Genomic DNA, 27,049 nt, shown 5'->3' on the forward strand with positions numbered 1-27,049 from the left:
GTAAGGCAGGGTTGACATGACGGGGCATTTGAGAAAAATGGGCGAAATTCTTACAGCTTCGAGCCATTGGGCTTCTCCTCGGTTGGGGAGCTGCTCAGCGAGCCGTTGAAGGGCGAGAAGGTGCCCAGGCTGGACAGCAGGTGGCCGACCTCGCGCTCCAGGGAGCGGACCTCAGTGTGCGGGTCGTACATGTGGGCCTTGATCCAGTTGTCCAGCTCCGGGTCAGTCATCTTGCGCAGGGCCGTTTCACGGTCCACGCCGTCGGCCTGAGCGGCCCGCATCACCTTGCGCGTCACCACAACGCTGACCTCGCGGATGCGAGTGATGTCCGGGTACAGCAGACCGCGCTCGATCTCCTCGGCCGTCAGCGCGGCGCCGATGGCGTCGCCCGAGGCGTAGATCATGTTGTCGGTCACGCGGACTGCCTTGGACAGAATGCTGCCAAGTCCGATGCCGGGGAACACATACATGTTGTTGCCCTGACCGGGGTAATAGGTGCGGGTCTCGCCGGCGGAGTTGGTGAAGGAGAAGTTGGCGAAGGGGGAGCCGGAGGCGAAGAGGCAGCGACCGTCGGTGTATTTGACGGCGCTCTCGAAGTCGCACTCGGACTTGGAAGAGGGGTTGGACAGCGGGAAGATGATGGGCGCTGTGTTCCAGTCGGCCATCTTGCGCAGGATCTCCGGGGTGAAGACGCCACCCAGAGTGGACAGACCCATCAGCATGGTGGGTTTCACATAGTCGATGACCTCATCCAAAGTCTTGAACTGCTGGCCCTGGTTGTCCTCGCGAGCGAAGTAGACCTTGTGGTCGGCCAACTTGTCACCGCGGTCGGCAGTGACCAGACCCTTGGTGTCAACGAGATAGAAGCAGTTACGGGCATCGTCCTCGCTCATGCCCTCACGCATGAAGAATGCTACGATCTGCTTGGCGACACCGACACCGGCCGAGCCAGCGCCGAGGAAGACCGCGCGGTGGTCCTTGCAAGGCAGGCCAGAGCGCTTGACAGCGTTCACGACGCCACCGAGGACCACCGCACCGGTGCCCTGGATATCATCATTGAAGCAAGTGTAGGAGTCCCGGTACCGCTCGAGAGCGGGGAAAGGGTTCTTGAAATCCTCGAATTGGATGACAATACTAAGCAAATAAGCTCCGTTAGCCGACGCGCCCTAACGGGGGAATAGAGTAGATCATCCGGCAGTATGAGGGGGAGGGGAGGGGAGAAACCGGGGAGTGGACCCCAATAATTGGCACCCGGGTTCTCGCGAAAATCGACCCGAAGGCAAAAAAGAGAAATAGAGAGAGAGCAGAAAAAGTATCACTTACCCAGGCCAGCGCTCGGTGAGAGCAGTCATCAGCTCGTCCAAAAACTCCCGCTCCTCTTCCGCGGAGACCTTGTCGCGGCGGCTGCCCATGTACAGCGGATCTTCCCGGAGGGTCTTGTTGCCTGTGCCCAAGTCGAGGGTCAATGGCAGGGTGGCCTCGGGACGAATACCCGCACAGGCCGTGTACAGAGCCAGCTTGCCAATGGGGATACCCATGCCGTTAATGCCCAGATCGCCCAGTCCGAGGATGCGGGAGCCGTCGGTGATACATGTGATTTCGACGTTGGGCTGCGGCCAATTGGCAATCACGGCGGCCAGGTTACCCCGATCTTCCCAGCTCAGGTACATGCCTGGAACAGAAGTTGTTAGCCTCGGTTTCTACCTCGGTCCCCGGCGAAAACTAAGCCTGTGGCCTCGGAGCACTAGCTCTGTGGATGATGTATGCAGCGCCACAAAACATAGCAAAGCCACAAACACAATATCGTAGAAGGAAAACAACGCGCATGACTTACCCTCGGGCTGCTGGTAGATCTCAGACCACCGTTGGCAAGCTTCGCCCACGACCGGGGTGTAGATCAGGGGGTAAGCTCCTACAAGGAATCTTCTCGTTAGCCTTCTTTTGGTGCTCTGGTTGCTGATCTCCCCAATCACATTGTGGGTTTAATGGCCCGCATACCCTCAGATGGTCGGTGACCAGGCGGTAGAAGAGATGGACATTGTTCTTGCGCAAAGTGCTCAAGTACAGGAACTTGTCGATTTCGCTGCTCTTCAGACCCAGCTGGGCCAGACAGCGTGCCTTTTGTGTCTCGTAGCTCTCGGAGCGGGGAGGAGTGAGGCCGTAGGTGCGCAGGTACTTGCGGATGTAGGGAGGGTTGGCGGTGTCATAGTTGGCGTCTCTGTAGAGAGGAGAAGATAGGACAGACGGTCAGTACAATGTTCTTGCTTTTCTCTGGTCAATTTGCCACTCTTGTCGTTTCTGCTGGCTCCCTTGGAAGAAATGCATGTACACCCTTCGTAAAGCGCAATTTCCCCATATTCAAGGAGAAGCAGGCAAAACAGAAGAGAGGGCAGGAATTGTACTTGACATGATTTCATAGCTGCTGGATGCACACTTACGAGGGAGTGGTAGGGTTGTTCATGAACGGGGCCGGGGTCGCATGGACCGGCCGGATTTGTTGAGGAGTAAATCGAGCCATTGTGTCAGACGAAGAGCGGTGCAGCTTACTCGTCACGGTAACGGCAGGAGAGGAGTGATAAAAAGCAGGAGCAGCAGCCGTGGAGGGCCGAGGGAGGCGAGTTTTATGTATGGAGACACGAGCTAACAGACCCTTGGGGCGCATCCCCTGGGTGGTTCTCGTGCACATCATCCCAGCCATTCCGGCCAGTTGTAACAGGGCAGATAATTAACCGGGCAAGTCCGCGTGTCGACGGATGGTCGAGGCACTTGAGAAAAATTGACGGCATAGCTGTGGGAGTCGGGAAGAGCCGGGCAGGCAATGCACGAAGGGATGGGGGATGGGGATGCGCCATGAGGGTCATAGGATGGAGTCCGATGGGGACGCAAGTGGAGTGCGGCTTCGGTGGTGGCAGCGAACCACTACACGCGAATGGGTCGGTGAAGTCTGGATCCCTCATAAAGCTTCTTTTCTTTTTCGGGAAGCAGATCCAGCAAGGGAGGTGTGGAATCGCCGGGGTGGAGACAGTGGTTGAGTCGGCGGCGTAGGGTTGGACGGGGGGCGCCGAACGAGGCCTGGGAGAATTGGAGATGACGGCGTCCCCAACGATGCGGAGATTATTCTCGGGCCTGCGCTGTACCGCGCAGAACAGAAAGCACTTGCAGCGCGGAATGGGGTGAAAATGGGTGAGAATGCGCTGCATGCGGCAGTAAGGACGACGATGATCCCCAGACTGGCCCTGGGAGCCGCCATACAGTGTACACCCCATCCTGGTGACTCGTCCACGACATTCCCCTCTCCTCCCAGCAACCACTCGAAAGTCTCCGACACAAATCTACACGGTACCGCTCGAACTGCTAATTCCATCGGGCCCGTCGCGTGGTGCGTCCTTTAACAATTCTGGAAATTCTCAGAATTCCGCGCATTCCCATTGGCTCAATTGGCCGGGGAGGACCCGCGATGGAGTCTGCCCAGCAACGCACATCCACACCAGCGAGCTTCCGGAGCCGCAGACGATGCCGAAGTGGAGAGTGGAGTTCGGCGCTGCCAAACGGACTAGACTGCCTCCGGGATGGAGCTTCGGAGGGAGTTGAGCTTGTAGCCAGTTAATCGCCATAGCTATGGTAGCGGGAGGCCCCCTGCCCTTCCAGAACACACAGCGAAGATGCCAACGCCCAGCCACGATGGAGCTGACCCTGGCGGGAAAGCGGCGAGCGGAGCCTGCCGCAGACCATATGTACCAAGGAGCATCGGGCAATAGGAAAACAGCGTCGGACGGAGACGACACGGAGCACTGTCGTCCTAAAGCTAGGCGCTGCGGATGACAGCAAGCGGTTTCGAGTTGGCCGCGTTGGCGATGCCGCCCCCGTTCTGCGCTCTGAATGGCCTCTTCCGCCGAACGCGAGGCGGAAACATTACGGGCGTACATATAGTACTTAATTATAGCCCTCCTGCTACTCCCCAGCAGCCCCAGCAGCCCCAGCAACGCAGCCCCTGACCCTGCCCCTGCGTGATTTTTGGCCCTCTTGCTTTGCGATCATCACGACTGACCGATTCGGGAAGCGGAACTGAAAGTCTGGAACAAACCACACCGACGTCCCCACTGGGGCCGCTCGGAAGCCCACGCACAAGTCCAGAAGCCAGGGATTGCTCAGCGGCCGCTGATTGGATTGTGGCGCCTTTGCCCCTCGGTATTTTGGGGGAATCCGACCACTCGGCCGGCAGGCCGGATTAATCCTCATGTATCATTGAGTGACGAGGACGGAGTGCAAAATCCCAACGGTTTCAAGAGGCTTAAGCTGAGAAATACGCGGGGACTTCGAGTCATGCGGACATTCGCCATGCTTTTCTCCTGCCCGCCCCCTTTTCCGTCCGAAATGTACTCCGTACTTTCTATACTCTTTGCTGGAATGGCACATTGGGCAGCTGCTAAATTCTTAGTACTTCTTGTTTGTACTCCGTACTGCGCATGGAGTATACCATACCTCCTGATGGCCCCCCTGGTCCTGCTCTTGTTCTTTCCAAGGTATCCCTAACCTTTTATTGTAGCATCAGTCTCCCATTTTACCTTGGTGCGCGTCTGACTGCAATAAATACGTAGATCTGCATACAGCCACCCGACATACTCTAGCATAGATTCATGATCAGAATTGATAACAATTGATCGAGACTAAAGATATCCATCACCTCCATTCCCACTGTAAACTCTAAAGTGGGGTGTCGATAAGGTCCATGGTTGGCTGTGGTTGGTTGTGGATAGAGTCTAGCCCCCGTTCGGTACAGTTAGGTTCAGTTAGGTTCATGTCCGCAGCTTTGGGCAGAGCTTTCCCCAGTCGATCATTCCAAGCTCTCCGCGGGCAACAAACATCTCTTTCTACTAGTATTGTCACGACTCACTACTCTGTACCGAATAAAATGCAATGGATTTTTCCAAGCTAGCTCATATCCGTCTGATCTCCTAGTACCAAGGCAACCACTGCCGGTTGCACAGCTTGGCCAGTCCGAGTGTCGTCATCGTGCTGGAGCCAAAACAGGTTGCAGCTGCCGCCTCCCTGGCACCTCATTCTAGCCCTCGTAGAGAGCTCCCCGAGCTCGACTTTCCCCCTCCCTTCATCCATCTCCAATCCATCCCGCCTCACATCTTTTCTCTACGCTACGGCCCCACGGGCCACACTCATCATCCCACAATGCCCTCCGAAACAGAACCCCTCCTCCCCCGCTACGAGGATGACACGGCGCGCCAGCGCCGCCTCCACCAAAAGCTACACTCCTACCAAATGCTCCGCGCCCTCGCTGAAGGTTACATGCCATCCACCGAGCAAGCGATCGCTAACCTGCGCACACTGCTGGCCTCTGACGTGCTCAACCTGCGCAACCAGGACATCGGTTCCGTAGGACGGCTGCTGGTGCGCGACGCCCGGTTGTGGATCACCGTGCTCATCGAGTTCCTGCGCGACAAGAACGCGGCGGACCAGGTGCAGGAGTTTTTGTGGAGGTTGGCGCGTTCTAGGGTGGAACTAGATACTGGGCGGGTCGGGGCGAGTGCGAAGCAAGTCAAAGCGCGTGCGGATGCGAAGGCGGGTGGGTCGATCGGACTGTTTGATTTGGTTCCTGCGCTGGACCGGGCCGGACTGGACTGGGCTGGACTCGGCGGCTTTCTATCGTGGTTGACTGCTAGGTCTACTGGGGTCTATCTGGTCCGATCTGGTCCAACTGGTGTCTTGGCGCAGGGTTGGTTTGTGGACTGTTACTAATTCGGGTTCTCATCTATAGCATATGATAGCTTTCGCACGGTAGGGAGCTTGCTCTTGACGAACCCAGATTTCCGCCTTTTCGTCGATGACGTCGCGACAGTTGGACGCCAGATATTTGCTGATACGGCTGCGTCGCTGTCTGAGACGTCGAAGCAGGTTGCTGAGCAGCTGCAGCCGTCAGAGGAGGAGGAGCGAGCTTTGCAGGGCCCGGGCGCGGATGAGGGTCGCGCCGTGTCCGGCGAGGAATTGAAGACAGAAGTGGCTCATGTAGTTGAAGTCGCTGGCAAGGGAGTTGCTCGCACGGAGCAGGAGGCTGTGAAGAGTGCGAAGGAGCATCTGTCGGGTCAGGAACGAGATACGTTGTTGCATCGGCTCAAGCAGGCTGTCTCCAACCTTCGCAAACGAACGGATTACACGGACTCCGTTTCGACGATGGCCCAGCTGATCAAGCGATATGCTGCTCTCTACGCTAATGCCGCTGAGGACACGGCCATCGCTGCCCAGGAGGATTTTGAGGCTAATGAGCATCTCAAGCAGGCCGTCGATCAGTTCTGGGGTTTGCTACGCTCATTTGGCGATGCCAAGGAGTGGGATCGACTGCAAGCAAAGTTTCGCAATGTCGTGCGCCATGCAGACAAGGATCCTGAGTTTGAGCGCCTGATGGGCGAAGTCGGCAGCTCACTGCAGGACATGCTCACCGACCCCACATTTTTCGACTCAGCGCCAGAGAAGCTCGATGAGCTCCAGCAGCAGTCGGAAAAGGTGGGCAGCGAGACGGGGATCCGGAAGGACATGGATGAGTTCTTGGCCCAGGCTAAGCGGGCGCTCAGGAGCGTACCAGAGGACCAAGCAGTATCCAAGCTGATCAATGCATCCAAGAAGCTGCATCATGATGTATTCAACGCATACAACGACAAGAAATCGGATCTATCGGTTGACATCGTGAATGTCTTTATACCCGTTGCCTTGCGCATGATCCAGTACATTCCTATTCCCCGGCTCGAAGTGTCTGCGCCGGAGATGGACCTGCTGCTTGAAAACCTGGTTCTGGAGCCGGGTCGTACCGTCAACTTCTCGTCTTTCCTGCCTTATCGCCTGCATCTCCTTACGCAGAATGATATCGATGTTGTGAAGAGGCATGCAAAGCGGACGGATACTACTATCAAAACTGCCTTCACGCTGACCATCCAGGGCTTGAACCTCAGTGCCCAGGACTTTGGATACTGGCTACGAGCCCATACGGGTTTCTTCTTCCGCCTGAAGGATGAAGGTATCGCCAGTTTCTACCTCGACCGTCGAGGCATCGACATCTCACTCGATGTCGAGGTTGGCCGTGGTCGTCTGGAGCAGATCTTCTCTCTACGCGGTGTCCGTGTCCGCATTCACAAGCTCGATTACAAGGTCTCGAAGAGCAGATGGAAGTTCTTGCTGTGGCTAACCAAGCCGTTCCTCAAACACCTTGTGCGCCGCGTTCTGGAGAAGAAAATTGCCGAGGAGATTGTTTCGGCTGCCTTTGCACTAAACCGAGAGCTGGTCTTTGCTCGCGAGCGGCTACGTGCTGCTCGCATCGCTAGCCCGCAGGACTTGGCAACCTTTCTGCGGGCTGTGCTTGCGCGTCTCAAGCCTGCCGACACCGGCGTGGAGGCTCGTATCGGCGTGGAACCGCTTGATAGCGGCGTCTTCACGGGTGTCTATGCGCCTGGTAGTATTGTCAAAACCTGGCATGAGCAGGCTACTCGTGCCCAGGAGGCGATTGACGACGGCGACGAAACACACGGCGTGGGACACACGTGGCGGAACGACATTTTCAATGTGACAGGGGCATAGTAATCACATGTTGAGAGGGCGGGTATGGCTGTTTTCGGGCGGCGCGGTGTCATGATTTACGATGCAATCGGATATGCTTATGCTTTCTATGTTTTACGAGGACCTTGACGGCGCGTATACCGAACACTTCAGACTGTAATGATCAAATACTATTCATATTTCTGGGACACTTCAAACCACCACGTGCCCGAAATAGTCTTAGATCACGCGAATACAGATCCAAAGGCAGCTGTTGCTCCCCCCAATCGGCCAGCATGTATACATCCCACGTGACCCGGGCCAACATTATTCCCCCATCGCGATAAGCATTACCTGGCCCGTTCAACGCGACACAGCACAACCGTGAAAACACCAAAGCGACTCTCAGCATCCTGCCAAAAAGTCCCCGAGACCCCCACAAACCCCAACGAACCCTCATGACTCCCATCTAATTCTCACACCCTCCATTGTCTCAACCGCCGCTTAGCGCTAGGCTTCGCGCACACGAGCCCGAACTCCATTCATACATCCATTTGCCGGAGCGGGACCCGCGACAATTGAGCCGCTTGAATTGCGCCTCCGCGCCCATTGCGAGGACACAATCACCTACGACGTATATGAGCTGCCCCTGCAGCTCAGTGTACGAAAGCAGTCTTCAAAATGTATCTGCAGCGCTTCCTGATCGTGTTGGCGCTGGTGTTGTTCTCGGTGCTTGTGCTGGCCGCGGAGGATTACTATAAGGTGCTGGGACTGGACAAGTCTGCCTCTGAGAAGGATATTAAGCGCGCCTATCGCACGCTCAGCAAGAAGTACCATCCAGACAAGAACCCGTGAGTGCCCTGCCGCCCTCAAATACCGATTTGCTTTACTTTGCTTCGCTGCGTGGACTAGAGCTGCATTGATGCTGCTAAATCCGATCTTAATACTAACGTGTACTGCTGTGGTTTAGTGGTGATGACTCCGCGCGCGACAAGTTCGGGGAAATCGCCGACGCCTACGATGTGCTTTCTACCTCCTCCCTGCGCAAGATTTACGATCAGTACGGGCATGACGGCGTCGAGCAGCACCGTAAAGGCGGCGCCGCAGGTGGCCGCCAGAACGACCCGTTCGACCTGTTCTCGCGGTTCTTCGGCGGCGGCGGGCACGCTGGGCATGCTCCCGGACACAGGCGCGGGCCAGACATGGAGGTGAAAGCGGCGCTGCCGCTGCGGGATTTCTACACGGGGCGAGAGATCAACTTTCTAGTTGAGAAGCAGCAGATTTGCGACGATTGCGAGGGAACTGGCTCGCGGGATCGCAAGGTCGTGACGTGTGATAAGTGCAGTGGGCGTGGGATGGTGATTCAGAAACATATGCTGGCACCGGGCATGTTCCAGCAGGTCCAGATGCCGTGTGACAAGTGTGGTGGGCAGGGGAAGAAGATTAAGAATCCTTGTCCTGTGTGTCATGGGCAGCGGGTTTTGAAGAAGGCCGTTGAGACGAGCGCCAGTATCGAGCCTGGGATGGACAAGGGGACGAGGCTGGTCTTTGAGAATGAGGCTGATGAGAGCCCGGACTGGGTCGCTGGGGACTTGATCGTTATTCTGGATGAGAAGGAGCCGGAGCTTGGGGGTGATGAGGCCGAGCGCACGGATGGCACGTTCTTCCGGCGGAAGGGCAAGGATCTTTTCTGGAAGGAGGCGCTGTCGCTACGGGAGGCCTGGATGGGCGAGTGGTCGCGCAACCTCACGCATCTGGATGGCCATATCGTTCGGCTCGGGCGCAAGCGCGGCGATGTGATCCAGCCGCTGGCCGTGGAGACTGTCAAGGGCGAGGGTATGCCGCATTATTCCGACGCACACCTGCATGATCAGCACGACGAGGACGATGAGCCGGGCAATTTGTATGTGGAGTACACGGTTGTGCTGCCGGATGAGATGGAGAGCGGGATGGAGAAGGAGTTCTTTGCGCTGTGGGAGAAATGGCGCAAGAAGGTCGGGGTTGATTTGGCGGCCGATAGTGGCAGGCCGATACCTCCGCCGGCGGAGGATGAGAAGGATGAGCTGTGAGCTGGTCTATGAGCGTGTGAATCGCGAGGCATTTTCATGTTCTGTATATCGCATTGGTCCCCTTAGAGTTGCTCGGTTTCCCATTAGCTCTGGATGGTTTCTGAGCATATATATCCAATAGAGTCATTTCTTCGCCAGCTGCTCTTTTGGTAACACTATGTTCAAGCTCTTCCATTATCTCCAATTTGGCGCGATGATTGCCAGGTAGGTATGTGCTGAGTGGCGGGTTGAAAATATATAACGTGCTCGCAGGCGGGCAACAGTCATAACACGTGAGGTCGCAAATGATAAAGCCGCGTAAAGTACTACGCCTGTAGAGTGTCTCCGAATGCTCTAGGTATCTAAAGAATGCTTCGATATAGGGTTATATTCATTATTGTATTTTGGTCCTTGCTAGAAGCTGGTCTATCAAGCAAGAAAACCGACCTCCGGATTGCATTAGGGTTGACCCGACCGCCATGTGGTTCACGTGGCCAGCTAGTTGTTTTCAAAACGCGTCGAATGTGTGTAGATCTGCCCCATATTCACCCGCATTCCCCAACACGAGTCACCTGTTTGCGTCGTCAGTGGAGCCCAACCGAAATGACACCCCGACTCGTTCAAAAGTTTCGCGGTTCAAGATCTCTTGCCGCACATGTGGATCGGATCCACCGAATCAGCCGCACCACGAACCACAGCTCATGCTGCTCGAAGATGCAAAGCTTGGTGGGGTACTGATGATTATCTAAATATTATGGCTGACGATATCTAAATACAGTTGGAAGCACTACCATGCAAATGATGCTTGTGTCAGTGAGTGCTCGCCCTCGTGCGGACCCGCAAACGCACCACTAGCTACCACCTAGTTGCTTGTCTCCTGCTCAAACCGGTTCGATCGCCGCCGCTACGAAGCGGGCACCGAACCCCTGGTTGGCTGCTGCAATAGCTTGGCGGGGGTCGCCAAAGTTCAGGAGTGCAACTATGCCCCAAGTCGGCTGCCATTCTTCCTGTCGCGTTGATCGTCAGGGTGTGCCTGATCCCCACAGGGCTCCGTCCTGATGGACCTAGTCATTCATGGAGGTCTTAAACCATGCACAACGCCCCGTAGAGTTTAAGAGGAGGCTTTATTTCCCATACGCTCCTTACCGACCCGCAAACTCATTTATTGTTACTTACTATGCTTTTGCCCCGGTTGTTTAGCCTGGCAGCCCTTTCTGCAGGCCTGGCAGCTGCCGTAGAACTCACTGGCTATGAGTATGTTGTTGTCGGATCGGGAGCCGGTGGGGGTCCGCTCGCTGCTCGCCTTGCTTTGGCAGGCCACAAGACCCTGCTGATTGAGGCGGGAGACGACCAGGGCCTGAACACCAACTATAGTGTGCCGGCATATTCCGCCAAGTCCTCTGAAGATGGAGCGATCGCCTGGAACTTCTTCGTCCGCCATTATGAAGACGAGCAGCGTCAGGCTCGCGATTACAAGACGACCTACGTGACCCCGGAAGGCGACGAGTACACCGGCCTCAGCCCTCCCGAGGGCTCGACGATGAAGGGCACTCTCTATCCTCGCACTGGCACGCTTGGTGGCTGCACTGCTCATAATGCTCTCATTACGGTTTACCCGCACGAATCCGACTTCGAATATATCTCGACCTTGACCGGCGATGGCTCATGGTCTCCTGACAACATGCGCATCTACTTCGAGCGCATGGAGAACAACCACTATCTGCTCCCTGGGCAGCCTGGCCATGGGTATGACGGCTGGTTGAGCGACGAGACCGCGCCTATCAGCATTGTGCTTGAGGATCCTCAGCTTCTGAGCATGCTCCTCGGCGGCGCCTTTGCCTTGGGCAACCACACCAATGCCGTTTTCAACCTCGCAACCCTGCTGGCTGCGGATGCGAACAAGGACTCCGAATCGCGCGATACAAACCCCGGATACTACCAGATTCCGATTGCGACGGATGGAGGCAAGCGTAATGGCCCCCGCGACTTCCTTGTCGCTGTGCGCGATGCCACGAATCTCGACGGCTCCAAGAAGTACCCGCTGGATATCCGCACCAACTGCCATGCCACCAAGGTTACCTTTGACAACTCGACCAACCCGCCGCGTGCTACTGGTGTTGAATTCTTGGACGGCAAGTATCTCTACCGTGCCAGCCCTCGCTCGGATACCGCTGAAAAGGGTACCCCTGGCACTGCTACTGCCTCGCGGGAAGTCATCGTTGCTGGCGGAGTCTACAACTCCCCGCAGCTGCTGAAGCTGAGTGGTATCGGGCCCGCAGATGAGCTCCGCAAGCATGGTATCGAAGTGGTCAAGGATCTGCCCGGGGTGGGCACCAACCTTCAAGACCACTATGAAACCGTCGTCCAGGGCCATGTCCCCACTGATTTTTCGGCGCTGAAGGGCTGCACTTTCCAAGTTGACGGCGAGGAGGACCCCTGCCTGACTCGCTGGGACAACCCTGTACTCGGGAACCGTGGCATCTACTCCTCAGCCGGATTTGCTAGCACCATGTTCTACAAGAGCTCGGTGACTGCAGATGACAGCTACGATGCGTTCGTGTTTGGTGGGCCCATCAACTTCCGCGGCTATTACCCAGACTACAGTATTAACATTACTGCGCGCCATGACTGGTTCTCCTGGGCTATTCTCAAGGCTCACCCTCGTAACACTGCCGGGTCTGTAACTCTCCGCTCTGCCGACCCTCTCGATATGCCGGAGATTGTCTTCAACTACTTCGACACTGGCAGCGGTGACTACATGGCAGATCTACAGGCTATTACCGAGGCTATCGGGCTGGCCCGCGACGCGTTCGATCGCCAGCTGGTGGATGTGTCCGAAGTGCTTCCTGGCAAGAACGTCACTTCGACTGAGGATATCCATAATTATATCATGGACACTGCTTGGGGCCACCACGCCTCATGCACTTGTCCTATCGGCGCGGATGATGATCCGATGGCCGTCCTGGATTCGAAGTTCCGTGTGCGTGGGGTGAGCGGTCTCCGTGTTGTTGATGCGTCGGTCTATCCTCGCATCCCGGGAACTTTCACTGCTGTTTCGACCTACATGGTGGCCGAGAAGGCGGCAGAGGACATCGTGAATGATGCCAAGTCCAACTAGTGCCAAGGGAGCTAGAAGTTCAGGCTTGTCCGACTTGTACATATCGATCATTTCTTCTCTCCTGTATATGTATCACCAATAATTCAGGCGCACCGAGCAGTTTAATCATAATTTCGAAAAGTTTAGCCTGTCTATGGGGCCGAGCAATGTATATCGTTCGACAGAATTCCGACTCGGAAGACCCTTGTCTTTGATCCAACTACTTGCTTGCACTGGTAAGGCAAAGGTATAGTAGAGCACTGTTGGGAAACAGTAATCGATGGTACTGTCTAAAGCGGCGCGTGTATAGTGACTCGATCTATCCTATGAGAGCAGCGTAGAACCGATTGAAGGTGATGATAGTTGCTTGCGGACATACCACCGCTAGAAGCCCCGTCAAACACGCTCTTCTTTCCTCGCCTCCCTCACGCCCTGTCAATGACAGACCCACCGGCCCGGTTAGAATCTCTCAACTTCATTATTTAATGCGATCACCTGCGTAGAGGTGGAATGCTACGATTTTCAGATTTGAAAAATGAGTCGATCTACACGACCTTCCACTTATGAATTCACCGACTTTGACGCCCCCGAGAGCCCCGATGTGGGAGTGAGTCTGGCGTTTCCCGAGGGCGGCCGCGAAGCCTGGACATGTCTCTTGGGCTCGGCTTTGCTGATGTTCCCCTCCTTTGGATTCCAAACAGCTAGTGTGGATAATAACGCCAGTGGCCCCCCGAACAGCATCTAACTAACAAATATCAGTTGGATCGGTTCAGGACTATATCAGTACACATCAGCTCGCTGCGTACAGCGTTCGAGATGTGGGTTGGATCACCGCGGTGCTGTGCTTCTTGACCCTTTTCCTAGGCGTGCAAGTAGGGCCTGTATTCGACCGCTATGGACCTCGCATGCTGTTACTCTGTGGTTCGCTTGCCAGCGTGATATCGTATCTCCTCCTAGCAGAAAGTACCGAGTACTGGCACTTCATGCTATGCCTAAGTGTCCTGGGCGGTATCTCCTCGGCAGTCATCACGACGGTTGGTATCGCTGCTCTAAGCCACTGGTTCTACCGGCGTCGCGCTCTTGCCTCTGGTATCTGCATGGGAGGCTCCTCAGCAGGCAGTGCAATAATCCCTCTCCTGCTGCGAACGCTGCTTCAAAGGTACAGCTGGACCTGGGCCATTCGCATCATCGCTTTCATAGCACTGGGTTGCTACTCTGTAGGAATATTGCTGGTTAAGGGCCAGTTGCCAGCAGGGAATCCGCGCAAGGCGATGATTGATTTCCGGGCATTTCGGGAGCCACGGCTGTGTTTCCTGGCGGTGGCGGTTTTTGCCTTTGAATTCATTATTTTTGGCTGTGCAGCCCTCTTGCCCACTTACGTTCGCTATACAGGCCTGGATCTTAACGTGCAGTTCTATTCGCTCACTGTGCTGAATAGTATGAGCTTGATAGGGAGGGTCTTACCTGGCTTCGCGGCGGATCAAGTGGGACGTTTCAATATCCTGCTCTTCCTGGCCTTTATCACTCTTCTGGTCATGGTGGCTGTATGGATTCCCTTCGGATCTCATGACGAAGCTACTCTATACGCGGTCGTGGCCATCTTTGGCTTTGGATCTGGCGGTTGGGTGTCTCTTGCGCCTGTGTGTGCGGGCCAATTGTGTCGCACGGAGGAGTATGGCCGATTCTATGGCACTATTTACTGTGTTGCTGCGTTCGGTGTTTTATTGACGGTGCCTGTTGGCGGCGAGCTGTTGCAGTCAACGACTCCACACACGCTCGTTGGATTTTACGCGGCGGTCCTGTTAATAGGCCTGATCAGTGTCACGCTGTCGCGGTGGGCACTGTTAGATTGGAAGTGGCAATGGAAGGTAAAGGTTTAGTTTTTGATCTCTCAGATTTGGTGTTAACGAATAGGAAAGAAATGAAATTGACGGATATGCATCAAGTGCCGGGTATATGAAGACAAAATCATCAAAATGCTTTTTGGAGAACAGAGAATCTGCTGCTCTTGATAGGATTTTTTTCTTTCATGCCTGCAAGCTGTCATAATCATCCCTCTTACCCCGATACTCCAGACCCGCCTGCCTGAAGCTGCTGTTGGGGACCCATTGCACGTAGTCTTCCATGTTCCGCGTGACCAAAGTTGCTGGATCCTGAACAACCTGCGTTCCGATACGGACATGGCCTTCCGCAATAGCGTCAATAGCCTGTTGATCATGTCAGCCCATTCCCTATCCAGACATTCCCATGCGTTCCACGTCTCGCGGATATGAACCATTCCCGACCCACAGACCCAGCCAATCCCGCTCGAGCGTGTTCCAAAACAAAAGGGGGAGAGAAGGGACGCTTACAGCTTGTATAGTCGGCATTTTCCGCTGATGAACCATCATGACTGCCAGGCGCCGCCGAGCCAAATCTGAAACTGTGATATGTTCCACTTGGGACAACGCCCCTCCCTGTTCGCGCGACTTCTTGATGATACCCATGTTGTGTAACTTGTACAGCATATCAGACTCGAGCTTCCTGCGGACAGGGTCTTCGGGGTCCATCCGTGAGAGTTTGTGCGCCAACTTGCGAACCGATCCCGCAATTTGATTGTATTTGTTATACTCTTCCGATCCGGGGTCGAGTTTATAGTCTTGGCTGACTTTACCGGCCCGGTGGCCTTGGTCTGACTTATAGGTGTAGAGATCGGTCTTCCGCAGGAGCCTGTGATAAAAGGTGTTAAGATTGCTGCATGGAAAGAGCGCAACGTGCTGGCCAAGGATCATGGGAGAGCATGAATGGAGGCGATTGCGAGGGCGGTCTTGTGACTCACTTCTGCTCGTGATGCTTGAGAGCACGAACCATGTTGACGGTTCTTTAGGTGGTAACGACCAAGTGAAAACCGAGGGAAGAAGGTAATTATCTCGCCAGAGCAAGATAGCTCGCGGCCGAGGAAAATGATGGCGATAAGGAAAATTCCGTTATCAGGCGGTGTCATTCTGCCACACTTGAGTGCATCACGTGATTAAGGTACAGTCAAATAGCAGACTCCCACTCATTACAATAGTACGATAGGCGGTGGTATTCTGCCGCTATTCCACCACCGATATTCAAAGATTCAGCTTCTCGGGAGCCGCAGGAATATTGCCAAATAGCATGACTCCCAGGCTCTGGGAGACACGGGGAACTAGGCCGTGTATTGCTCTACGGGATAAACATACAATGAAAGTTTAACTGGGAGCAGGAAACGTGATGCTAAATGCGCCCCTTGTTTTCATGAACCGAGCAATTTCATTAAAAACAAATGCTAAAATAACGCTATCGCAAATAAAGTCATATCTCATGGCGGGCATCAACGTTGCAAATCAGTGATCGTGATAAACTGGAACGGAAGATAAATACGCCAGACACAAGTACTCATCCGATGGAAAAGAAATTCGTAAGCGTCAAGTTGCATCACCTCTTAGCAGCCGAGTCGTTTGAGCAATTTTTTCGCTAAGAGAGCGGATATTCTGTGCACCCATTATGTCAAGCAAGGATACCTCGGCTTGCAGTTCTTTAACAATCCACGAGCGAAATTCCATTGCGACAAGTGAGTCTATGACTCCAAATCCGAATCTGTGAACGTCGATGTCGGATGCAGGGATCAAGAGAAGAGAAGAAAGTCGCTCCACAATTCCATTTGATACCACAGATATCGCGGCTTCAACAGAAGACGTGGTGCTCAAAAGAGCAGCAGTGCTGACTGATTTTTGGTCACTTGTTTCCGTAACCTTCGCCGTCGCAGTGTTACGCTGATGGGTGAAGAGAGAGTAGTTCAGGTATGCTGGCGGCGGAATGCCATTCTGGCGGCACATCGCCGCCGTCGGGAGGCCTAGCACGAGCTGCGACTGGGGATCTGATCCACGGTGGTTGGCTTTTGGATATCTTGGATCGATCAGGAACTCAATAGCCCCATGGACTTCATCTTCCCGGAGCAATTCGAATAATGTTGCTGTGTGGGTGCGCATTGAGTTTCTGTTTTCTGCCACCCATCCGACGCTTGACACGCTGCCAAGGTCGATGCTGTATGTGTTCATCCCCCGTCTCATGCGGTATGCTGCCAGAGCATCTTGAAAGGCGTTGCCCGCGGCGTAGTTGGCCTGGCCACGATTACCAAAGATACCCGCCACCGACGAGAGCATGACAAAAAAGTCGATGTCAGTGGGTAAAAGTTCATGCAGGTTCCAGGAACCTTGGACCTTGGGCGTGATCGCAGCCTGCCAGTCACTAACAGACATGCTTGCAAAAGCGCCATCCTGCGAAACATGTTAGTACATAGAAGAGTTGGACGAGAATGGGATAACTTGCTCGTAAACTCATAGAGCCCTGGATACATCCTTTGATGGGCGGCAGCGAGGCTGCGCATTCCTCGATAACAGCCTTGACACGATGGGCATCGGCAACGTCACATGTAAAAATGTGGGCATTGCAACCGATGCTCTTTAGATATCCAAGCATCTCTCTCACTGGCTCTGTTATACGAGCCGAGCGGGAAAGAAAGATGAGGCTCCTTGCACCATGGGAGGCCATCCATCGCGCCAGGCTGCGGCCCAGACCACCAAGACCACCGGCGAGAATGTAAGAAGCCCCACCGTCGAATTGATAGGGGGACGGAATATAAGGAGTAACCGGTATGAGATCAGAAGGATCATATTTGAATACAATCTTTCCTACCCTCTTTTCTCTGATTTTCAGTGCTCGGACGCCTTCGTCGATTTGTGCGAGGTCCATAACCGTCAATGGGAGAACTCCACCAATATTGCCTTTTGCGTGTAGCTCAAGCATCTCCACGACCAAGCGTTTGAGCAGTTTCGGCCGACATCGGACTAGTGAAGGAATGTCGACGGTTGTCATGGTCACGTTTTGCTGCAGTAAAGAAAAGTCGAGCATAGTATTGTCTTGTCCCTTGTTGCAGCTGACGTGAACCAAGCGGCCGAATGGGGCAACACAAGCCAAGGACTCTTGAAGAGCCTCGGTGGACAGAGAATCAAAGACAACGTCGACTCCAGAACCCTTGGTGCACCTCATGATGCCTCGAGCAAAGCTGAAGTCGATGTTCGAGAAGATGTGGTCTTCTGAGATTCCATGTTCCGATACAAGGAACTCACGATCCTCAGTTGTCGACACAGTTGAGTATACCTTCGCGCCAATCATCTTGGCATACTGAACAGCGGCCTGACCAAGAGCACTAGCTCCATCGTGAATCAAAATCCTGTCATCTTGGCATAACCTGGCCACCTCGCCGAGTCCGTATAAGACAGTGACGTAGGCAGACGGAAGCCCAGCAGCCTCCCAGAATGACATTCCGAGGGGGATTTTGACAGCCAGACTTTGATCCAATCTTGCCAGAGTGCGGAAGCTGCTTTTATGCTCGTCGCAGGTGAGGAAGACAACGTTGTCTCCTGGGACGAAGCCTTCCACCGCTGGCCCGATGCTCTTAACAACACCAGAAGCTTCGACTGATGGACTAGAATCGTGGACATCCGAGTTTAACCCCACTGCACGAATTTCGACCTCAATATCGGTATCTCCGAGAGGATTTTCGATGGATGGGTCTGCTAACCAGTGCAGCTCATCTGTTTTAGTCTTCGAGAAACTGAGCTGAACAGGACGACCGACATCTCCCAGGCGTTTCAGCTCAGGGGCCACATTTGATGACTGCATAGACAGAAAACTATCTGACTCTTGCCACTCACGCAAGCGGGCGACTTCAATAATCCCGTTTCGTAGGCGGTACTCGGCGTGACGATCGATCTCAGCTCTGCTCAAGAATTGGTGCTCGAGAATTGTTCCTATCAGAGTCGACATGTTGATTCCACCAAGACCTGTAGGGTTGCCAATATCGAATGTCACAATATTGCAACCGTCCGCATCTCGTTCAGATCGAATGGTGCGCAGAAGGCCCATGCTCATGCTTGTCAATGGTTGTATGGCGGGGTCCGGAATCAGCCACAAAATGTTTGGGCATTCCATCAGCACCGTTCTTAGTGCATAGAATTCTTCTTGCTTGATATCCGCGAGGAAGGGAGTCTCCAAGTCGATCAAAGAGATGCAGAGGGAATCTGATCCAGTGATGCGGTCAAGTTCGGTCGGTCCAACCACAGCCACATTGTATGAGGCTTCCTTTTGCTGGAGAGTTTCTTGCAGAGCAGTGACCGCATCGACAGTTGCTGGTGACCCCGATGTTAAGATGAAAATGCTCCGCGCAGTCGAAATCCACGGTGCAACAGCGGTTGAAACAAGGATGCTCTGCCACGTCAAGTCCTCGTCAGCTGAGCTGGGATATTCAATGTCGACACCCGAAAACCCCGATTCGCTGAGGAGTTTGTTCCATTCAGAAGTTGGAATGTATGGGCACCATTTCCGACTAGGCTCATTGCCGAGCCACCAACCAGGAAGTTGGCCGAATACGAGCGGGTACCACAAGAAGTCCTGTCTTATTCCCTCCTGCATGATCAATTGACCACCGGGCCGAAGAAGAGACCTTAGATTGCGCAGAGCTGTGTTCAAATCCGGAGTGGCATGAATGACGTTGCCAGCAAAGATCAAGTCGTAAGTACCAACTTGGAGACCTTGATCAGCAGGGTCTCTCCCAATGTCCAGAGACTGAAATTTCATGATATTGCTCCATGAGTTGAATTTCTCCTTCGCTTTACTGAAGAAGCCGGACGAGATATCGGTAAAAGTATAGCTTTCTATGCTACCTTTACTGGGATCCGATTCGGCGGACAGCACGTCAAAGATCTTCGCAGTAAAGCTGCCGGTGCCACCGCCAACTTCTAGGATATTCAAGCTAGAATGATGGTGCCGAAGAAGGGAGAGGTGGTTGTGTAGATATTGGGGCAAGTTGTACAAGTGAAGTCCCTCCTTGTAAACCTCTTCCATGATGTTGTCTTGTCCGAACATCAAGTGCAGGGGATCAACCGCGTTTCGCATGACAGCAATAATATTGCGACCCATTCTGACAGTGATAGCGCCCTCGGCACTGTGGCTCTCAGTCTCTTCACAGATCGATCGTTTCAGCGAGGGGTCGTGAGAAACTTCTTGAAACATTGAGTAAGGCAAATGGATGATCGCATCGCTGAACAATTTCTCTCGCATGTGTTTCATCCACTCATAGAATCTGCGGAGGTGGAGGTCAAGAGCCATGATATTGAGATCCTTGAGCTCATCCATTGCATCCACGACGTAGAGCATAGTCACAAGTTGCAGCCGTTGAACCCATTGCCGGTCCTGATCTTGGTTGGCATCGTCAAGAGAGACCAGGTCACAGGCTGCTTTGGAGTTGAGGAATTGGGCGTCCGGCCGCCAGTCAATCAGGGTACATAGCTCACGATTGTGGTTCTCCTCAGATCCAGATTCAAGAGGTGTGAGCTCAATTCCATCCATTCTGATCCGATGGGCATTTGAGACCGCATCAAAAACCTGTATCTGGCCGTGAAATTTTCCAGCTGCCGCAATTGATACGGATGCATGGCCGGTAAATCTGCAATGCGGCGTAGGATCAAGATCGGCTGACACCCACATTTCGCGAATGAAGGTTGGGAGTCTGATCGTAAGAAGAGAAGAACTTCCGTCGAAGTCAATAACTGCAGCAATCATCATGTGTATCATACTATCCATCGTCGCGGGATGGATCAAGTGTGGATGTATGTACTGCTTCGGCATTGACTTAGCGATGTCAGGGGTTGTCACCATGCCAGTCATTATTCCTTTTTTCGTGCCACTGGCGTGCACATCGCTGAGGTTCTGGAAGAGAGCGCCAAAGTTCAGACCCTCTCTCTGAAGTTTGTTGTAGATTGTGCGAAAATTTATGGGTAAGGAACATGTATTACGAGCCCGTTGAAGGTCATTTTCTCGAGATTGAGCTTCTGTCTTCGCCTCGCGGCCATGGTCAACGGGATCGAGACCCTTGGCGTGTTCCACAGCAATACAGCCGGTACAGTGCTCGGTCCAGCTGTCGCTTGACTCATTGTATGAGCGAATATGAAAGCGCCGCCAGGGTCTAGTCTCGGATGATGGCTCTTCGGTCGTCATTGACAGGCACACTTCAATTCCCTTCTCCGTTTCCGGAACAATCAATGCTCTTTTAATAGAAACCTGACGAATTTGGAACCCTGAGAGCTTATCGTCGCCGGCCAATTGCCTCGAGGCCTCGATAGCCATGACTAGAAAGCCAACACCTGGATAAACATAGTTGCCTGTAACCTAAAACGATCAGTTAGAAAGCAGATTGTGGATGATGAGGAATGACAGACTTACCATGTGGTCCCTGAGCCAAGGATTCTCATTCAACCTTACAAAATGTCTCCATCTCGGCAAACTGGCGTCCCAGTCTGGGACAGGGGCCCCAAAAAGATCATGGCGAGGAACCTTTCTGTTCCGCAGATTTCTGCTCAATCTGCTCTCGTACAGAACCTTCTCCGAGTGCTTGAAGCTGTATGGCGGCAAGTCAACCAGAAGTCGGGGCGGCCTTCTTTTCTGGCTTCGAGAGGCGATATTGATTATGTGCAAGTCCAAAGGATACCCATTGACGGCAATGGATCCAACGGTGTTGAGCAAAGTGTTTAGCGTGTCATCGTTACGCTTGAGAAGAGCGAAGTATTTTGCACCTGTTTCGTCTTTTGTCAGGCCCAAGGTCTCTTTGATGGCACTTTGGAGTGTTGAATGGGGACCGATTTCAACGATGTGAGGGATGCCGGCATCAGGTGCATCCGAATTTGCTCGCGTGTACATTAACCCCAGGGCATCAGTGAATCGAACCGGAGATACCATATTGTCCACCCAGTATTGACCCTGGATATGCTCGTCTTTGATCTCTTCACCGGTCACGGTGGAAAACATGTGTACCACATGTGGTGCGGCCAGTCGCCTCCCAGGGGCAAGTGTACCCATTAATTCCAGATAATCTGTGGCAATCGCCGCCATATGAGCGGAATGGTAAGCATTCTGGACATTAAGCTTCCGAGCAAAAATTCCATCAGCATCCAACAGCTTTTTAAGCGCGTCAATCATGGACTCATCGCCAGACACGGTGTTATTCCTGGGGCTATTGTAACAGGCAATGATGAGCTCTCCCGTCAAACCCTCACGGACAGAATTGAGGTACTGTTCAAGCTGCGATTCATTCAGGCCAACGGCCATCATTGCCCCATTAGCGGTCGTTTGTTTTGATGAGACATAGCCACGGAAATACGAGACCTTCCAAGCGGCTTCACGAGATAGCTTGCCTGCACAGTAGGCCGCCGCAATCTCTCCGGAGGAGTGGCCCGTGACATATCTGGGAACTATCCCCCAGCTTGCTAAAAGATCCACCAGCGCTACTTGCAGTGCTGTACAAACTGGATGGGCGATTTCAGGAAGGTTGACTCGTGTTGACTTGCCCTCGGTCAGCAGCTCATCTGCAAAGGTAATTAGACGGAGATCATTCAATTTTATCGACCACAGATGGCGTTATCTTACCAATCAATGACCAGGGACTTCCCAGTCTGCGAATATACTCTGAAGCATCCCCCAGAGAGTCTCGGAACACCGGGTAGACCATCAACGCTCGGCCCATTGCCTGATATTGTGCACCTTGCCCTGTGAAAACGAAGGATAACTCAGGGGCTTCGGTTGTTCTTGTGGTCTTGAAAAACTTGGATTCGTCTAAATTCCACACCAACTGCTTGGCCGTGGATGCAGTCACGACTGCTTTCCATGGCAACATGGACCGGTGCTTAGAAAGGGTGAAAGATAGGTCATCGAGAAGTTGGTCATTAGGTCCCGGGTGAGCCAGCCTATCGTTCAAATAGCTGGCATACGCGGACCCATTCCGCTTGACACCGTCTTCGTCAAAAGCGGATAACAAGAACATTTGTGGCACATCAATCAGATTACTGTAGTCTGTAGGTCCAAAAGCAGGACAGCTACAAGATGTCTCGCTTGTGGGCGTGTCAACAAACACAAAGCCACTACTTGAGTGGACACTGTCATCTGCAGAATCTGAATGACTGTCAGACTGATCAGTCTCATACCTGGGCCTTGATGAAACCCTGTTGAGGATACTTGCAGCACGTGGAACAGCGGGTGTTGTGTGGTGGGAAGCCGTGATATGGCGTTCCTTGAGATAGTGATAAGCATCGTCCAGGACACAGTGAGCATTAGTGCCTCCAATGCCGAAGGAATTCACGGAGACCCTGCGCAATCCTTTGGATGGCCATGGTATATTTTTAGTCGGAAATGTGATGTTCCAATCCTCGGCTGGGATCTTCGGGTTGACCTGCTGGAAATCATGGTTCGCAGGAATAATGCCAGACTCAAGGACGAGGATAGACTTGATGATACTCGCTACTCCCGAACCTCCCTCTAGGTGTCCGATGGTAGACTTGATTGTCCCAACGTAGATAGGGGCATCGTTGCGGCATTTGAAAGCCCTCGACAGGGCTTCTGCTTCAATCGGGTCCCCGGTGCTGGTGCCGGTGCCGTGAGCTTCCACGAACCTGGTCTGTTCTAAAGGAAGACCGGCTCGCCAGTAGACTTCTCGGATCAGCCTCTCTTGGGCATCAGCGCTGGGAACGGTCATTCCGGGAGTTCGACCATCTTGATTCACACCAGTCTCACGGATAATTGCGCGAATGGTATCTCCATCTCTCACGGCAGCGTGTAATGGTTTTAAGACCACGGAGCCAACGCCTTCGCCACGGGCATAGCCTTCAGCGCGAGAGTCGAAGCTGAAGCAACGACCTTGGGCCCCTAGCAGACCATGGTGACTCATACCGATTGTTTCGACGGGATTCTCCAAGATACTCACACCGCTGACGACAGCCTTTAAAGACGGATCAACAATTGCATCTGACGTTTGGAAGCAAGGGAAGGCCTACCATGTTTGTTTCCCGAGCTCGCAGGCTCTGTACAGCTAGATGCAATCCCACCAGACTGCTGGAACAAGCCGTATCGACAGTCATACTGGGTCCCTTGAAGTTGAAAAACCAACTGACCCGGTTTGACAAGCTGGCATTCGTTACACCAGTTGGTTTGTATTTGACAGACGTTTCCGGGTCCGAGTTGAGGATTCCAAGATAGTCATGGTTGAAACCACTGACGAAGACAGACGTATTGGATCCAACAGCACTCTCCAAAGCGATGCCGGCATTTTCCAGAGCATGATACACATTCTCCATCACCAACCGCTGCTGCGGATCCAGTGTTAAAAGTTCATTCTTGGTGATGTTGAAGAAAGAACTATCGAAGAAGGCTGGGTCTTCGGTGAGGAAATGTCCCCCTTGTACATGGAACTATATATGACGCACCCATTAGCCAGTGACTCGAGGGATAGAACAGACAGGGACACTTACAGTGCCTCCATGTTCAGGATCTGGGTGATAGAATGCGTCTGCATTGAAGCGTTCCTTGGGGATAGAAGACCAGGTGGACCGCGCTTCCAACAGCAGTTGCCAGAGGTCCTCCGTAGTAGTAGCATCCTGCGAGAATCGGGTGGCCAGGCCGACAATGGCAATAGGTTCTAGGACATCGACCGCAGCGACCCCATCGCCACTAGCGCCGCTGACCAGTGACAAGGGCCGCATCTCGTGTTCCTCGGGGTGGAGAAGGAGAAAGTTTCAAGAACGGAGTCTTCTGGGAAACTGCCGGATCGTGAGAAAAAGGCGAGGTGGAGCAGCCATATTTCTAGTCTTCGGAGCCAAGGTCGAGGCCAGTGTCGAACTGAGTTTGGGAGTGATGAGGTGGAAGGAACGGGGTCTGCAAAGTGACGCTAGGACAAACCAAGCGCAGTGGCAGGCCCGAGGCCGATTCGCGGTTCAGTTGACGCCCAGAAGGGGATATTTGGAAAGTCGTGCTGGCGTGACCAAAGCAACATGTGCAACCACGCTGGCGCTGATCGTTAGCGCGCGCAATCCACACAGAAAGCACGTTGATTGCCAGTATCCAGTGAAGCCGGGAAGCCTCACGTGTTAGGGACCGCGAACCACTGCTGTTTGGGAGCTTATCCTCTTTCTGCTCTCAACTGTGGAGCCCGCGTCGCAAACCCTCCGCAACCCAACCCAGTCCCCGTCCATCTACAGTCGCCGGGGACTCGCAATGTCGGACTCTTCTACTTTAGAACGAGGAGAGCCATTGCGCCGGATGCAATAACTCCCTCTCCGGCAGATTGGGCCTGTGGGGGAAACGAACGCCCGGTGGCCATTGTCCTGCACGCTGCAGGTTGTTCCGCAACGACCGCCGATCCCGTTCAGGTTTCTTGCTTCAAACGGCTGCAGGCTGTCATCCTGTAATGGCGCTAATTGGCCACGAGGCCCCAGTTCCGTCCGCCTTTCTGTCCGGCCCCGTCTGCACGTTCGCGCCCGTTCGCAGTCCTGCTCTGCCTCAGGTTCGAACCCTCAATGAAACCACTGCAAGGGACGGGCTTCGATCATCTGTTCAAAGGAAAGATTTGTGGTTGTGCTCCCAGGGAGCTCCATGTGGAGGAGGTCGCTAGATTGTCAATTCTCCGACGGCGGTCTGTTCCCGCCAACCAGATGCGGCATCCGCCACAAAATCCAACACCATCACCGGCTAGAGTGAATTATCTGCTTCAGCACACCATCCATCGGGGGGACTTCCGTCAGGAACTGAATGTTCATTGCATGCGATCCACCTGCACAGGCCCACAACGCAGTTGGGTGATTGTCGTACATTCCTCGGTGAATCTCGGGACTTTGCTTATCTGGGCAGGAGCTACCCGCCCGACAACATGCTAACCGGCATGATTCAGGTGCGCCCCACTCCTGGCAGCCGTTGACGGGAACGGAAGGGCCGCGGGTTGTCCACCCTTGACCACGTTTCCACTCCCATGACCCCCGCCCACCGAGTTGAATGGCATTGTTGTCTTGTTAGAAATCCCCACTGATGTGCCTTAATGCAACCAGCTTCCATGGATGCTGTCGAGACCCAGCCCAGGACTTTTGCCTTGCCGGGCCTGGAATCCTTTGTCCGCCCGCCGAGGTGCATGTCGAAATGCAACTAACCGCGCCACGGAACGTGGGAATGCCACATTGGCCCATCGCACTACCGGAGCTAGAGTGCCCGTGTCCTCAATTAAAAGAATCGTCCGGGTAATGGGGGTCGTGCATCCGGTATTGGTGAACGTGCGGACTTGGGGAATGAACATGCAGGCTATAGTTTCCTGGGGCCGATCCCGCCAGTTAACGCATACTTGAAGCACTGTCATGTCTGTAGATCGCTGCCAGAGATCCGTCGGGTCTCTTTGTCGCGTTTACTTGCGTTTAGTTGCGTGTCTGACCTCAAATTCCAGACTTTGGGCAGGCAACTGATTTGGAATACTCACGGTCTCATGAACGCCACGAGCAGCGGACGGACAGACTGGGCGATCATCAGTGCAAATTTCGTATTGCTACTGCCTAACTCATTGGTCCTCACTTAATAAACTTCCCTCAGTCTATTTGAGTTGTCGACGGCGGGCGGGGTTCACGGGCACTTATCAGTGCAAATGGGGAATCTTCTCCGGCTCGACAGAGGTTTGTGGTCAATTGACCCAGTTTCATAAATCCAAATGATCTCAAAACAAATTGTCAACCTGGTACGTTCATGTACCCCCCGAGAAACCGTATGACTATAAACCAGTAAATTACGGGAAAAAGGCTGGGAAGGATCAAAGATTTTCTTTCCCATTTGCCTCAATCCTTCAACCCCACTGTTTTTAAATTGATTAGCGGGCTCATTAGCAAAAACGAGAATTCATCTGGCGAAGCATGAAGTTGGTTCTAGCTGTATATGGCTTACTCGTTAAACTCATTTACTTTGCCAGGCACTACTGGTGGAGACCGAAGAATTCTTAGTATTTTGGTCCTAGCCCGCACCGACAGGTGCTTGATATTCACGACCAACAGCTCTAGCGTCTGATCGACAGTCCTTGAAGCAAGTATAGCCGATCTTCTCTTCTTTGTTCTCCCGAAAATGTGACCACAAAATCCTTCGGGTTGTTGCCAGGGCATTGCCACGTACGACCCTTTGATCATCCAAAAGCCATTTGGGCAGGATCCCACGAACTAGCGTTCAAGTGTGCCCATACTCAACGATTTCATTCGACAATGGAATCGCAGTTTTGAAGGCAACAAGCGCAGTACATCCCTGAGAGATACTCGCGAGCACCAAAGTGCTTCCTCGCCCGAAACTCCAGAATGGATTGATAGTCAATGGCCTTCATATACGGACAACACGTTTCTACCTTGGCTCCACTGTGGCACATGCTTCTCTTTCTCCACCTTCCCAATATGCAATTTCGCTGATTTCTCTTATCTAGATCCCCGTATCTGCAGCGGCTGTTTCACTTCAGTCGTGGACT

The 27,049-nt window shown here is 53.5% G+C and overlaps 7 protein-coding genes across 7 annotated transcripts; 4 read left to right on the forward strand and 3 right to left on the reverse strand.

Moving 5' to 3' along the window:
• Positions 1-50: 50 nt before the first annotated feature.
• On the reverse strand, positions 51-2,518 carry N7482_010335 (NADP-dependent malic enzyme; the record flags this gene model as incomplete). Its single annotated transcript, XM_056692459.1, has 5 exons — positions 51-1,134; positions 1,324-1,672; positions 1,835-1,853; positions 1,999-2,218; positions 2,439-2,518. 5 exons carry the CDS (start codon positions 2,516-2,518, stop codon positions 51-53), a joined length of 1,752 nt encoding a protein of 583 aa, XP_056538416.1.
• Positions 2,519-5,184: 2,666 nt separating this feature from the next.
• On the forward strand, positions 5,185-7,578 carry N7482_010336 (uncharacterized protein; the record flags this gene model as incomplete). Its single annotated transcript, XM_056692460.1, has 2 exons — positions 5,185-5,728; positions 5,771-7,578. 2 exons carry the CDS (start codon positions 5,185-5,187, stop codon positions 7,576-7,578), a joined length of 2,352 nt encoding a protein of 783 aa, XP_056538417.1.
• A 639-nt stretch (positions 7,579-8,217) lies between these two features.
• On the forward strand, positions 8,218-9,605 carry N7482_010337 (uncharacterized protein; the record flags this gene model as incomplete). The annotated part of the gene is made up of 2 exons (XM_056692461.1): positions 8,218-8,387; positions 8,507-9,605. 2 exons carry the CDS (start codon positions 8,218-8,220, stop codon positions 9,603-9,605), a joined length of 1,269 nt encoding a protein of 422 aa, XP_056538418.1.
• A 1,156-nt stretch (positions 9,606-10,761) lies between these two features.
• N7482_010338 (GMC family oxidoreductase) lies at positions 10,762-12,702 on the forward strand (the record flags this gene model as incomplete). The annotated part of the gene is made up of 1 exon (XM_056692462.1): positions 10,762-12,702. One exon carries the CDS (start codon positions 10,762-10,764, stop codon positions 12,700-12,702), a length of 1,941 nt encoding a protein of 646 aa, XP_056538419.1.
• Positions 12,703-13,216: 514 nt separating this feature from the next.
• On the forward strand, positions 13,217-14,561 carry N7482_010339 (putative MFS monocarboxylate transporter; the record flags this gene model as incomplete). Its single annotated transcript, XM_056692463.1, has 2 exons — positions 13,217-13,385; positions 13,441-14,561. The coding sequence occupies 2 exons, from the start codon at positions 13,217-13,219 to the stop codon at positions 14,559-14,561; spliced, it is 1,290 nt and encodes a 429-aa protein (XP_056538420.1).
• Positions 14,562-14,708: 147 nt separating this feature from the next.
• Positions 14,709-15,531, reverse strand: N7482_010340 (snoRNA-binding rRNA-processing protein IMP3; the record flags this gene model as incomplete). The annotated part of the gene is made up of 3 exons (XM_056692464.1): positions 14,709-14,888; positions 15,033-15,390; positions 15,500-15,531. 3 exons carry the CDS (start codon positions 15,529-15,531, stop codon positions 14,709-14,711), a joined length of 570 nt encoding a protein of 189 aa, XP_056538421.1.
• A 581-nt stretch (positions 15,532-16,112) lies between these two features.
• Positions 16,113-24,275, reverse strand: N7482_010341 (Acyl transferase/acyl hydrolase/lysophospholipase; the record flags this gene model as incomplete). The annotated part of the gene is made up of 6 exons (XM_056692465.1): positions 16,113-16,964; positions 17,017-20,916; positions 20,971-22,109; positions 22,171-23,515; positions 23,571-23,984; positions 24,045-24,275. The coding sequence occupies 6 exons, from the start codon at positions 24,273-24,275 to the stop codon at positions 16,113-16,115; spliced, it is 7,881 nt and encodes a 2,626-aa protein (XP_056538422.1).
• Positions 24,276-27,049: the final 2,774 nt, after the last annotated feature.

The sequence above is a fragment of the Penicillium canariense genome (genome assembly GCF_028826845.1).
Source record: "Penicillium canariense strain IBT 26290 chromosome Unknown utg000008l_segment0_segment0, whole genome shotgun sequence".
In the NCBI taxonomy this organism is placed as follows: domain Eukaryota; kingdom Fungi; phylum Ascomycota; class Eurotiomycetes; order Eurotiales; family Aspergillaceae; genus Penicillium; species Penicillium canariense.